Below are 15,445 nucleotides of genomic sequence, written 5' to 3'. Positions count from 1 at the left end.
ATGAGTAAATAATTCTTACTGACAAATGGGCAACACCTAGGATACATTTTTTAAAAATGTAAAATTACAAGTAATTAGTATTTGGGGTGAAAGTAATTAGTCATTTAATATGTTATAAATTGATTTTTGTTGTAAATATGCCTGACAAGATTGTTACACTGAATGACATTTTAGTGGGTCTCTTCTGTAAATCAGGGGGAAATGTATGACATTTACTTTTTGCTCAGAAAAACAAAAACAAAAACAAAATTGCAATTAAATTATTTATTTAAAATTTACATTTTGTTCGGGAAAAACAACAACATTTTAAAGCAGTATTACACTTATTGTTTTTATGCTTAAACCCTTTTCGTCTTTGACCCATGTGTTTTCTTAATCATATTCCAGTTTGTTTTATTTACAATTTTTACAGTGTACTTTTACAGTTGTTTGTAATAATTTAAAAGAATAATGGTAACATTATTAATCTTAATGTTCATTTCAGCATTCACTAATTTAGCATTTTAAATTTTTGCATAAAATTTTGCATTCAATGTTGTGTCTGTTAATATACAGTGAAATAGCATGAACAATGAGCTTTTTTATTAAACAAACATTAACATGGTATTTGTAGTAACATAATTATTGTATTTTTATTAAACTAACATTATCATAGAATAATAAATGAAGTACAACATATTTAATGTCATTGTTTGTTCATGCTAGCACATTAATGTAAAGTGTTACCAGAATAATTAAAGATAATGTAAACATACTTTATATTTCATCTTATAGTAGGCAAAGAGTCTGTCTATGTTCTGCCAACACTGGTGACAGTCATTGCGGCGTCGATACTTCTCAACGTCATACTGTGTTATATCTCAAAGAAGCATAGAGCAGGTAATATTTATTTGCCGCATATACTGGAATTTTCAAAGCATGCACAATCTTTGTTTTTCTAATCTCACTTTTGTCAAATTTTTTCAGGCATGTCACAAACTAATGCAAGTCAGAATGTAAGAACTTTTCTATACATTCTACAAATATTTAAAAGCTGTTAAATGTTGTAATCTATCTTTTACATTTTTTTTAACTATGTTGCATTAACATTTGCTCACAATCAGAGGAAAACTAAACAGAGACCGAAAAAAGATCAAGAGCCCCAGGCAACATATGGAGCTGTGAGACACTAAGGAATTGACCTACAGCATATCCAATTTAAAAAAAATAAAAAATCTGACAATTAAAATGCTAAATGCCAGTTTTGACCTGTATAATTTGTGCTGTGTAGTAAATATGCTGTGTACTAGAACAGTCTGCAATGTCATGCCCAACTGACTGTACAATATTTCTGTTGTCTAATGCATCAGAAAATGTAACTAGTTTTCGATCAAGTGCTATAGTGTACTAATGATTCATATGCATGAAAAACACTTAAGAGCAGGAGGGTACCGTACAGTACACTGAAAAAAGGGTGTAGGATTTACTTAATTTTCACTCAGAAATTGCTAGTAAATTTGACACATAGTTACAAATAAACAGCAAGTAACACAATGAATTAAATGTGAAATCTTGAAGTTGAATGACTGAAATAGAATTTTCTTTGTAAAACATACTCCAGTAATCTTTGTTTTATTTACAACTTTGAAAGGTCTTTTTTTTCAGTGTACTTATTTGACAAATTCTCAAAAATACTTCTGTTGACATTTCTTCTTGATATGTAATTTCTTTAAATTTTCTTTAAAATTGTCTGTCTCACATCACCCAAGCATGTGTAAGTTTGTACTGTATGTGTGCACATGAACAAATTATTACTTAAACCACCACAGGCATATAAGAACACAACTGGAGTTGAAAACATTAACATTTATTTATTGATTAAGAGGTTATACATTTTATGATAAATATGGTATTTTATTGTATTATTGGCAAAGATACTATGATTCAAATTGCATTTCTATACATAAATACAAAATCTGAGGTAGGGCCTCAAGGATTAATGACATTTAAAATAAATTATGCCTTTACATATATGTTTATTTTCCTATTTTTATACATTTTGCTTTTCTTTTTTTTTTGTCCGGCACAGGATTTAAAATCTAGATATTTTTCATATTTATACTCTACAATTCAACTGAAATGATGCCATGATCTATTGGAGGTACATATCTGTATCCATAGGCAGATTTCCCTCATGTAAAACACACAGAAATATATGACATTACCCAAGTAATAAGAAATTTTACCTATACTCCGATAGGTCCACAGTAAAGTGCCAAATGACACGACATACATTACAATATAGACTGACCACATAATGACTGATTGGAAGCTATTCTGAAATACACATAATAGTTTATTACCAGAGGACATCTATAAGGCCAAAGGTTACCTGAAGATGTCATATAACATATTGACACACATCAATAATGACCACTAAATGAAGGATGAGTGGCAGTATCTCAGTCTCCTAAATACACAGAATAATATATTTAATTTCTTCATATAGGCTATTTGTGTATATATATACTGTATATGTATATATATATATATATATGTCTAAAATATGTATTTTCTTTTAGAATATATGTTCTTTTTTAAGCTTTTTTTTTCAGAACCCTTTGAGAAGTTCTCCTTCTTTGGTTGCCTACTGCCCAGTGTCGCCCTGTAGGTAGGAATAGGTGGTAAACTCAGCTGCAGCTGCTAAGTGAGGGACACATTCGAGAAAAAGGAGCGTAAAGGGGAAGCATACATGGACAAATAATCCACATCAACACAAACAGCACATGCAAGACTGTTACCTATTATTTTTTTCCCCACAGAATATTTGTTAAGTGAAGGGCTTGTAACAATAGCTCTCAGACAGACGTACAGCAACACAAGGACTAACAGAAACTCCATCCAGAACCTCAAATATTATGACCGCAGTCCACAGCAGCCGTCTACTATTCGTGTGCATTGTATACTGTTTGTTGTGCTACGTAACCCAGAGCTTCTATTTGAGTACAAATCAGCTCTTGTGTATACAGATGAAAAAATGCAATTGCAATGTATAGGAACCAAGCCCTATGAAAACCTAAAACTTAGTGCCAGGCTGCATGTGACCACGTCTGGATGGCTGGATAAGTATAACTCTAAACATTAAGCACTGCATATTATTCCACACATTCTCACACACACACATATACAACATAGATTAAACATGTATCAGAAAAAACATCTCTTTTGCGACACTAATATACTGAGGAATACCTTTTTTCTTTTTTCTGTTTTATAAATGCTTTATATTCAAGGTGATTAGTGTAGTATCTGCATATTACATGGCTTTTGAAACACATCACTCCCAGGCAAAGTCTCAGTGTTATTATTTGCATTGCGTGGGCAGTGTGGCTCTTTTCACATGATACTAACTAAATCATTTCCACAGTACTAATCATTTAAGTATTCATGTTGAACTAACAAAAAAGTAGTATTTTTTTTTTGGCTTTTTTTCATTGTGGTGGTGAACAAACACTTATTTTATGTAATGTTTAATCAAAGTGCTTTTTGTAGTGCTTTGACTGATCAGCACAACTAGATATGGAACATAGCTAGAAACGGAACACTAATTATAAGATATATAAGAATTCAAATTGTCAATATGGCATAATATTCTGAAAGTGTGCATTTTTACAAATCTTATAGAGAATCGGTTATGTAATGTAGGGCTGCACGATAATGGTTAAATGGTTGATCACAAATTCTTTGCTCAAATATACATTTTTTAATTTCACCAGAAAATTACACTTTCACATAAACACAAATCAAGAGAAAGTCAACTCACATAGTTTGCTTGCAGCAAACAGCACAAACGGCTGCCTGAAGGAAACCAGACTGGTTGTATTGCACTTTTATTATCTCAATAGATATCTCTAAACTCCAACCTACATGTTTGCCGGTGTTTTCAGCTCATTTGTACTTTTTCCATAATGTAGAGTGAGCGTGTACACATGGTTGGAAAGATTAAGTAAACCATGTATTGATTTATGAAAAAATACTCTGACTGGGGCATTTAAACTCTTGAAATCTGGCAACAGCAACCATGAACAGAAGTATGTTACCAACGTAAGATAATGCAAATGCTAAATTAAATTGAAAGGTTTTCAGGATAATAACCGGCGGGGAAAATATCACAGGCGATCATGCTTAATAAATAGAGAGAAGCAGAAATCGCAACCACAATTAAAATACGATTCATCGTGCAGCCCTAGTTATATGTGAATCACATCAAGTTTCCACAAGCATCGAACATCTAATAAGGTTGATAGAATGGAGTAATACCTGAGACCCTGTTTCATGAAGATGAATAGACAAACAGGTGCAAAACATAAAAAATAAAAAGGAGTGTGGTCCCCAATCACAGGATTTCAAATTAAGAACATTTGTTTTGTTTTTTTGTTGTTGTTTTTTTCTAATCTACATATCCTCTGCAAGCAGTTGTTAAAACTAGCATGTCAACTAGATGAAGTTTCTCAAATTTACACTTTTTATGAGACGACTGGTTTGCCATACATACCACACTCCTTGTTTTTCCTCTACTTTTCTTTTGTGTACTCCACTATAACTGCGTACTGCATAAGAATAGGAGGATTCACAAAGTATATAAACAGATCACGACACAAACTCGAAAGCATACTCTAAATATCAGTATACATATATAACCGCTAGTTGGCCATTGAGTACTACTCTAAACAACACTGAAAGGCATCATTACAGTTTTGCATGGCTACGTTTTCTTTGAAGACAGGGATGGATCTATACTACTGGAGCCTACACTATGAGTTTGGCTTCTATAACATTGTAGAGATATTTCTGACAGGTTAGTAAAAGAGTAGGATAGCTTATAATTCACAGAGACTGAAATGTGCTCACTTCCCTCCATAATGTAGTACGATTGGTTTAATTAGCACAATGCAGTATTTTATAAATAGAGGAAGTCTGAGGCACAAGGTATACGGCTATGAGTGGAGAGCGATAGTACGATACCAGAAAAGTGTTCGAGTTCACTGTGCACTACTCAGCATTTGTTATCATTATGTCTGCTACATTTAAGAGATGACAAGCAAATAGACAAGAAATATAAACGTTATTCTCCTATTTTTTTTTTCTTTTTAACATCAGCAGTCACTTCGGAATGAAAAAATAATTAAAAAACAACCACTGCATGATGCACAATCAGTCAAATATTGCCTCAACAGTAGCAACTGCATCACTATATTGCCTCTGAGAAAAAGGTTCAGCTGGGATCGGTGTATCAGAATGTGCGCAAAAGACCTCTACTCTCAGATTGACTATGAATAATTATTCAGAAAACAACAAAATCATAGGGAGTTGTCTGTGCTTTCCACCTGAAAGACCCCTCTAAAAGTGCCAGAAGAGGGGGAATATGGCTGAAAGAGAACATTATGGAAAAAAGGGGAGGTTGAATGGGGAAAGAGATTGACGTGAGTGCTGGTCTCACCCTCAGAGGCCTCAGGGAATCTCACACTCACAGGGAATTGAGGAGGATTATTGATATTGGGCTGATAGCTGGAAATCTTTGGGGGGAAGTTTGAGGCCAAGGGAGTTGGTGCCCAGAGGGTCGATCATGTTCTTGTAGCGTTCCCCGCGGTGTTTCATCAGGAATGGACCCCAGTCGGGCTGAGGAGAGCACACCAACTTCAAACGCTGTAGACAAGGAGAATGGTCGTCAAAATTGCATGCAGGGTGCTTGGTTTGCATATCGATTAATTCATTACGTTTGTTTGATCTTAAAAAAAAAAAAAAGAATTACTGAAAAAGTATTACTTTGATTCATAATTTTGTTGTTAACATTGTACATGTGCATAAAACATGTTGTTTTATATCGATTTTGATAATTGTTTTATAAGTATTATGCATGCAAAAATTTAGTTCTTATTTATTACAGTAAAACTAGAACTAAAACCATAAAATAATGGTTTCATTACTTAGGGTTAGTAATGAAATTAACTGAAATTTTCAGTTATTTTATTAACTGAAATAAACGTTTAAATCCTTACACTTATTTTATTTCAGCAACATTTCTCATTTTTATTCAGTTAAGCTTGGTGAACTTAAAAAAAAACTAAACTTGAAACTGAAATAAAAATGAATAAACTATATAGACATAAAAAAACTAATAAAATGGACAAAAACACAACAAAATCACTAAACTTTAACTAAAATTAAAATGAAAACATAAAATTAAAAAATAAAAACTAATCCAAAATATTAGTAAAAACTATAATACTATCTTAGCGATATTAAAATAACACTGGCTTTCATTCCACAGGACTAACTGCAATGAACTAATGATGGCATAAGGTGATTAAAATGCTGAAAAACTTTGGGGGGGGGGGGAGAGGAAAGTACCTGGACTGAACACTTTTCCTGAAACTTTAATAAACTATCCATTTACTTATTAAATAGCAGTACTGAGCAATTTTAAATAACCCTCAAATAGAAAACAACCCAAACATCTCTCCCTTACCTCAATTAACGATCCAGGGGCAAGGTACATCTTAATAACAAACATGATGGGAATCCATATGACAGAACAGATGACCATAAGCCAGCCGAGAACCATAGACCAGGTCGGATAAGTGTAATCCTCATATGTCATCACCTTCCACTGGTACAGACTGAGTGCCAAAATAAACTAGATAGAGGGGGGAGGGGGTGGGGGGTGGTCAGTGGCAGTACTAACAGTAATAGTACGGATGAATGTGTGCATGCAATAGCATTGGATGGGAGTCACAGCTATCTGCAGGAATGGTCATAAAAGGAATAAGGTGGGCATACTGTGAGAATGGTTGGTGTGACAAAGGCCCAGCAGATTCTCCAAAACTTGTTTGGCTGAAACCCAATCATCATCTCAATATCCTCACAGAACCGCTGTAGACCTGCACCACAAATACAGGAAGGAAGGAAAAAGAAAGAAAGAAAGAAAGAAAGAAAGAAAGAAAGAAAGAAAGAAAGAAAGAAAGAAAGAAAGAAAGAAAGAAAGAAAGAAAGAAAGAAAGAAAGAAAGAAAGAAAGAAAGAAAGAAAGAAAGAAAGAAAGAAAGAAAGAAAGAAAGAAAGAAAGAAAGAAAGAAAGAAAGAAAGAAAGAAAGAAAGAAAGAAAGAAAGAAAGAAAGAAAGAAAGAAAGAAAGAAAGAAAGAAAGAAAGAAAGAAAGAAAGAAAGAAAGAAAGAAAGAAAGAAAGAAAGAAAGAAAGAAAGAAAGAAAGAAAGAAAGAAAGAAAGAAAGAAAGAAAGAAAGAAAGAAAGAAAGAAAGAAAGAAACAAAAAGAAAGTAAGTCAGTGGGCATTTTAGCACTTCTGGTTCCATCGCTCTTGCAAACCATTTCAGCTCAAACTTTCAGGGAAAATGTTTAATGTTTTCAAATAAAGATTGAAAGAGTTTTCCAAAGCTTAGTGATGGTGACGCTGAAGTCATGCGACTGTGGTGTAATTTGTTTATAGCTTTCGTTTAGCTGTTTACTTCTGGTGATTGTATTTCGACTTCAAAATTCATAAAAGTTTTCTTCATTTGGTTTGTTCTTTTTGTTCAAGATCATCATAATGAACAAAAACATATATATGGCAATGATGACCAGAGAGTAAGAGGCTGCAAATGTGTCCACCAGCTGAAGCATGTACATTCCACTCTGTGCGTGAAAACACACACACATATGCACACTTTAAAATAAAAATAGATGAGTCCTAATCTAAAAATTGCCCAGTGAATCACTTTAATTAAAAACAAAAACAAACTAACGAACAATCATTCTAGACCTTTCCAATTATTTGCTTTTGGAATTCCATTGCAGTCTATTTACTTTCCTGTTAGTTTTTTATTGTTTACCAGAGAGCTGCTTTAATTAAAGTGTCCTATAAAGGTAAAGTTTTGGCAGTTAGGAATAAGAGTAAATGTCCTACCTCAGTGATCATGGGGAAACCCAGCACAAAAAAGGACAAACAGCAAACCAAAGTGAACTGAGGCTTGTGTTTGCGCAAGTAGTTGGGGAACTCATCAGAAACAGACGTCACTATAGTTTCTATGGTGGCAAACTGGAGAGGAATGAAAGTGTGAACGAAAAGCGATTCAGTTATTTATTGTATTTTATTCTGTAAACACATTACAACCAAAGAAAAAAATGTAAATCATACAATTTACGATTTCCATTACCATGGTATCCAGACCAAGTGTAAGCAGCATGAGGAAGAAGATGATGGCCCAGAATGGTGACAAGGGCAACCTAGTCAGAGCCTCTGGGTAGACCACAAACGCAATCCCTGGACCTACACAAAAAGAGCATATTAACAAACCAGACTGATCAAATGCCTTTTAGGTCTCATGATAGAAAAAACAATGACAATGTGATGAGTTTTGTGTATCTTCACTAAAAACAAAAAACAAATCAGACATCATAGCTCATCATAAATCACCAGCCAGAGCACATGCATTCATACTACATACCTTCATCTGCCACACTCTCAATCGGGACTTTGAGCTCATGAGCCATGAAGCCAATAACTGAAAAAATGACAAAACCAGCAAAAATACTTGTGGCACTGTTAGTGCATGTCACAATGAGAGTATCCCTGTAAAACAACAGAGACAGAGCACATCATGTAATCTCACATCATAAATCATTTTCATAAGACACAGATGTTATTTTGAGCAGATGTGTCTATTGAATGTGCACAATGCCAGTTACTTTTGCAGTTTTAGTTTTGAAATGAATATGAAAGAATAATATTTATCCTCTTGATTACAGAGACTCATTTGTTTACATTTGATCATTCAAATATTATACAGTACTGCATTAATTTGATAAAAAATACAATAAAAATAGTAATATTGTGAAATATTATTCAAACATTATATTATTTTTTATTTTTGAATAGATTTTAAAGCGTGATTTATTCCTGAGAGACAGCGAAACTGAATTATTAGCAGCCATTACTCCAGTCTTCAGTGTCACATGATCCTTCAGAGATCATTCTAAAATGCTGATTTGCTGCTCAAGAAACATTTATTATTATCAGTTTTTAAAACAGTTGTGCTGCTTAATATTTTTGTGGAAAATGTGATACATCTGCACATTTTACATTTATTTGATGAATAGAAAGTTCAAAATAATAGCATCTACTTGAAATAAAAATCATTTGTAACCTTATAAATGGCTTTGCTTTCACATTTGATCAATGTAATGCATCCTTAATTATTGGTTATTGGTTTAATTATTTAATTAAAAATTGTACTGCCCCTAACATTTGAACAGTAGTGTATTCTAAAGTGACAGCACTGGTTACCTGTAACAGTTGTTATGGAACTTATTGTAGGATGACAGAGTTATAAGACCACCCCATGCTGCAGACAGAGAGAAGAAAATCTGTGTAGCAGCATCCTTCCACACCTACAGTTCAAGTGAAAGAGAGAAAGAACCAAAGATAGACAGATGGAGAAAGAGAAATAAGATTAATTCTGGAGGACAATATATTAAATATTGTATCATCAGATATAATAAATAAAAATACACCATGCTTTTTATTACCTTGGCATCATTAAGTTTTTCCCATTTGGGTGTTATGAAGTAAAGGATCCCTGAACCGGCTCCGGGTAGAGTGACCCCTCGGATCAACAGGATGACCAACACCACATAGGGGAATGTGGCAGTGAAATACACCACCTGAAAAAAGACACATATACAATATAAAATGAAAAACGGTTCTGTCAGGACCACTATCGTCAAAGATGATTGACAATTAGCGTACAGTTTGGATTGGCGGTATGGTTCCGTTCTGGGCAAGAACTCCCTGCGCATCCATGCAGCCTAGCATGGATGAGAGCAGGGAGAGCAGTGATAACCCCCCCAGGGTAAACAGAACAGAACCAACATAAATGTATTGCAGATATCGTTAAAGTTCAATAATGTTATGTACACATTTTAGTCTGATTCAAAGGAGAATCAGAAGGCTGAATCCTGACTGACAGAGGAGGAGTTGGGGATGAAGGAGGGTAATTATATTGAGCAATGTGAAAACTGCTGATACTACTGCGGGACCTTATATATGAATACTTAGATAGGTGTCGTATTCCCATAGGTTGATGGGGATCAGCTGAGAGTCAGCTGATGCGAGCTTGACTAACGTGACCTGCCAGAACTAACGCTACTCTAGATTTATCACTCAAAGAGAATACTACTCTTTAGCAATTTATCTAAGGAAAGAAAACTGCCAATCTTTTGCTTATCTTACAGCCATAGAAAGCATTATTAACCCTTCTAATACTTCTTGTGCCAAATTAACACACAATTACTTTGTGACATCAGTATTATTTCTGATTACTTACAGTTTGTGTACTGTCTACACAAGAAAGTTCTGTAAAAATTCGGCCCAATGTACTATGTTAAAATGAAGGAAAATGAATGTTTTTCACTGGACCAGAGAGAGGCCTGCTATACACTTCTCTCTTACCAGTTAGAGAGGAGAAAGTAAGGAGAGAAAATAGTCAACCTGTTTTCTTACCTTCCCTGAGGACTTGATCCCTTTGGCCAAAGAGGCATAAACAATAAGCCAGGCCAGTAAAAGACAAGCAGCCAGGGGCCAACGGATGTCACCTGGATATTCAATACCCTTCGAAATATGCAACACATTATACCTGTCAAGAAAGCAGAGTGAATAGCATCCATTTAATCTGCAAAGTTACACATACACCACCTCTAAATGCATATCACTGGAAAAGCACACTTACTTGAAATATTCCTCACTAGGGCTGACATAGGTTTTATTGTCCGCTGTGATATTTAACAGTTTACTTAAATTCCCGACAGCATTTGCAGATACACAGAATGTAGTGTTCTTGATTGATGTGATGTTTCTGTCCCTTAGTATACAGGAGTCTGGCCAGAAGAAATAATGAAAACTTGGAATGAACGTGAAAAAAGCCCCTGTTTTCCATCGTCATTCTCTGCCTAGTTGAGAAACATTCTTTAAACAAATTAAGTGCACGAAATCAATCAAACGTCGTACAGATAGGCCTACACAATTCACACACAACTGCAATACTGTACACAATTTGATTCAGTCGGTGGTAGTGGCGCTACTCAAACAGGCCACGAGGTGGCAGTGCATCTCACTGCGGCACTGCACCAACTCTTACAGTAAATTTGTCAAGCAAGCAGATTTTCTGCTGAATTCACCAAAAGCACGACATTGAGAAAAGCGTTTTAAAACGAATTCAAACGTAGAAATGTCGGGAAATTAAATCAAATGCATAATAAAACACCCGAGATTTTATTCAAATTAGATTTTAAGCTAAACTCATTCTGATAAGTAGCAAACAGCATTTATTTCACTAATCGCACGTTTCAAGTGTGACACAATAGTCCTAAATGAAATAAAAACACAAAATCTATTCATTTTGCATGATGGTACTAAAATGCAACTTGATTTTACAGTTTCTGTAGCTGATAAAAAAAATCTGTCAAGTCATCAAAATAAGAACTTTTGGCGTAATGAGGAGAAACAGTTGTGTTTGGGCTATAAAGAGAGCAGGATGACACTGAATAGCCTAAATTGAGCGGTAGGCTTCTTAATTCCTGAAATCCTGAAATACAGGTTGCGCACTGCGCATTTTAGTTACAAAAAAGAAGGGGTGTTGGGGGGGGGGGGTCTGAGGGAGAGGGATCTCTAGTAAAAACAAAAAAAATATTTCCTAATATTTTCTTGCATGCTGTCCCTTAATTATCTCTCACCTCCACCATTCTGAAAAGCAAGATATGGGAATCTCCACACATTTCCCAAACCCACGGCATATCCCACCATGGACAGAATAAAATCCATTTTGTTGGACCAGTTCCCCCGGGCCTTATTCTCATCTCCTCCATCATCATCATCATCACCATCATCCTGAAAGAAGAGTCCACTAAGTATTTCGTATGATCGGATGCGGGCTGCATTGTCATATACTTAATTTTTAACTATTGTGACAAATTATGGGTCATTAAATTATAGAGGTATTAATATGTCATCATTTTAAAAAAAAATCTAAATGCTCCCCCAACAACCGTGACCAGGGAATAAAGGGGTCGCCCTTGGCTCTGATGAAACACCCCAAAGGGAATTGTACCATAAGCAGATAACATATTATAACACATTATCCTGCAACACAACCAGCCATCAGAAAGCAATCTCTGAGGACAATAAACCTCACAAGTCGCAGGCATAGCCTACATGCACAGCTCAGCAGCTTCATTTCAAATGATAAAGCAGATGTTGTAACTCTTGATCTGAGGGGGTTGTTTCATTGGCAATGCAGTGTCCTACATAGCCTACAGCATTTGATGTATTCTGGTTCCTTGACACATCCTCTGATTCGACCTGTTCGTGAAAACTGCTGTAATTATTGTGCTGTCAGAACTAATCACTATCACTTCTGTCCAAATCGTTCCAGATTGGAAACAGATTTAGTTTTGCTGCTCACTTTTGAGAGACTAAAGAACAATGTCCTTCTGTCCAAAACACTTCTATGACTTATTCTAATATGAGAGCCGTGTATCACTAATGACCATAGCCGTCTTTGTTTTTTACTGATTGAAGCACATTGCATAGAACATATAGCCGAACCAAACCCGTGATTTTAGACAGTAAAAACGGCGCAAATTATGGGGAAGTCCAAACAAACGATTCGGGGGCTTTCATATAAGTGCATATAGGTTTCAAACTTTTCAGTAACTGTAAAATCCTACAAAAAAACCAAGAAGTTAGTCACAGCGCATTTGTACCTGTCGCCAAATAGACGCCAGCGAATAGATTTCGGCTACACTCTTAAAAATAAAGGTGCTTCACGATGCCATAGAAGAACGTTTTCGTCTAAATGGTTCCATAAAGAAGCTTTAACATCTGAAGAACCTTTCTGTTTCACAAAAGGTTCTTTGTGGCGAAAGAAGGTTCTTCAGATTGCAAAAAGGTAAGAAAGAGATGGTTCTTTAAAGAACCTTTGACTGAATGGTTCTTTGTGGAACCAAAAATGGTTCTTCTATGGCATCGCTTGAAGAACCTTTTGAAGCACCTTTATTTTTAAGAGGAGGTAACCATAGAAACACAACGCTGCTCCAAATAACCGTACTACTTATCGCTAAGTGTACGTTTAAATATCACAATAAAATAATATATATTTTTAAGGATAATAGTGCTTGTGGTGGCGCCAAATGACAGTTATCATTATAATTTTTAATAAATATATATATATACATTTTTTAAACAAACGCAAGTGAAGGTCTCGCGAACAAAATTTAAATTGTAACGATCGCAACGGACTCCTTTTTGGATTCCTTCGGTTTTACAATGCAAAATACGGCACTTAAAACAAAATCGTAGTTTTTGTTTTTTGCTCAAGACTCTCCCCGTCTGATAGCTTTACGCTTAGGGGTGATTGGCTGATTCAACCGGAATGAAACGTTCCTTAACCACTTACCCCGGTCACCGTGCCAGGCAGAACAGATGTATTGCCATCTGTACCCAGGATGATGGTGGTCTGGCTCATGGAGGTCCAGTCACCGGTGGTGTTGTTATGCTCCACCGCGATCCTTACAGCACTTTGATTGTTAGACATGAAGTCCGATGTGGCTTTACCGGTCGAACCATCCAGTTTACCGACGGAATCCTTGCGCACGGCAGAATTAACGGGAGCAAACGTGGGTCCAGGTGCGGCGTTTTTAAACGTCCCGTATGCTTTACTGGCTTCCATTTCGCACGGTTTATTTTCCGAGGGACAAAAAGTTTTCCGTTCGTTTACAGGCGGCGGTTGGGGCACCGGGTTCCCGTTCTGCGGTTTGTTAGTAGTTGTATCTCCAACCGCTCCCCCAGAAGGCTGGGGCGGAATACCGTTTGACGGTCGTCTCAACATTTCCCCGTGCTCAGAAAAATCCTGCAACGTTAAATACACATTAGACAGGATGAGTATAATTAACGTAATAATTAACTGCTTTTTCACACCTACAGTGACCCAACATGTTTAAATAAACCTACCCCTAGGCAAAATGTTCACGCTATCATAACTTCTGCAATGTATTTTATGCTAGACCGTTTCTGGACATGTCTGCTCCACTTCTTTGATTTTCAGCTCACGGACGGTAGCTGTTTGCTTCTTGCTTTTACCATTAGAAAAGGATTCTTTAATTTTACGCCTCATTTACCTCCTGTCATTCAACCCCGGCACATCCCCTGGTTTTATGGGCAATATACAAGCTGCCGGGCTCGGCCAAGGCTTCCCCCCCTGCGGCAGGCACCAGTCCCGGTGTAAGTGTGTAATGCGAACCCGGGTGCAAACATGGAACATTACACCAGCAATTACATTGCACCATAGGAGAGCACTACCCTAAAACCCCTTTTAAAATAGTCTGCAATCTGCACACCGAAAAAATAAAAATAAAATAAATCGTCTGTCATTCTATGAATATAACTACTACTAAGGTTATACATTTGTATTCATTTTTTTAACGTGATAGTTTCTTCTAACATATAGCCTACTGTATAACTAATATTGCAGTTGAAAAGACGTGAAAACGCCTGCCATAAAGTTTCAGCACCGTGGACAGCGGCACTTCGTTGATTAGTGCACTCACAAATAAAACTTTTTTGTACTGTTCTAAATAATCGGTGAACTGTTCACAGCAAAAACACGCAAAGCGTAAAGTAATGAATGTGCTGTACTTACCATTTGTGCAGAGTCGACAAATGTGGGTTAATAGCAGAAAACAGCTGGGAAGACGGCAGGCAGACTGAGTTTGGCTGTGCGAAGTGCAAAGCTTTCTATATCTCCGTGGGAAAGATCGGGTTTGCGTCAGTGCATGGCAAGGTACCCTACGCATGACATTTTCTTGATAATAGGGCTTTGATAAATCATTGGCCTTCAATTCTGATTTTTAAAGGGGCAACAAGCGAAGACGTGAGCTCGTGACACACAAAGCAGCGCGAGACTATACGTTTGGGTCGGACTGGCTCGTGACTGATTAATAAACTTGTCCCTCGGGACTATGTAAAGATGTTCATCTGACGCACAGAGAAGATTCTGCAGACGCAGGCATCGTGGGGACTGCATAGTTGACCGATACCTATACATATAGATAAATCTAATGACTTTTCATCATACGATTTTATTAAAAATAGATAACAGGCCCATTTTATGTTTTTTAATGATGTCTAATCACAGTTAGGTTATTTACACGCTGTGCACAGATCTGCGTCAAGTCTGGCATTTAAAAAAAAAAATTTTTTAGATAAGGTCATGGAAATATGATTTCTGAACGAAGTTGCTTATATTTTACATGAATGACTAGGTCTACAACCAAGCAGTTGACTTTGGAATTTTATGAAACACCATTATAAAAACTTGTGTTGCATATTTTCTATAGTATGCTATTTGAGTAATGGTAG

The 15,445-nt window shown here is 36.0% G+C and overlaps 1 protein-coding gene across 1 annotated transcript; it reads right to left on the bottom strand.

Moving 5' to 3' along the window:
- Positions 1-5,151: 5,151 nt before the first annotated feature.
- Positions 5,152-14,771, bottom strand: LOC107603121 (sodium- and chloride-dependent glycine transporter 2-like). The gene is given in 14 exon segments (XM_016295835.1): positions 5,152-5,685; positions 6,509-6,676; positions 6,820-6,922; positions 7,571-7,668; positions 7,940-8,071; positions 8,190-8,302; positions 8,481-8,605; positions 9,320-9,423; positions 9,562-9,696; positions 10,535-10,667; positions 10,761-10,908; positions 11,764-11,933; positions 13,468-13,937; positions 14,727-14,771. Coding segments are annotated over 14 exon segments (2,061 nt in total). The 5' UTR covers positions 14,730-14,771; the 3' UTR covers positions 5,152-5,526.
- Positions 14,772-15,445: the final 674 nt, after the last annotated feature.

Source organism: Sinocyclocheilus grahami, unplaced genomic scaffold, assembly GCF_001515645.1.
Source record: "Sinocyclocheilus grahami isolate Dianchi unplaced genomic scaffold, SAMN03320097.WGS_v1.1 scaffold341.1, whole genome shotgun sequence".
Taxonomy (NCBI): Eukaryota; Metazoa; Chordata; class Actinopteri; order Cypriniformes; family Cyprinidae; genus Sinocyclocheilus; species Sinocyclocheilus grahami.
The sequence above is the reverse complement of the archived record's forward strand: the minus strand, read 5'-3'. Positions and strand labels throughout refer to the sequence as shown.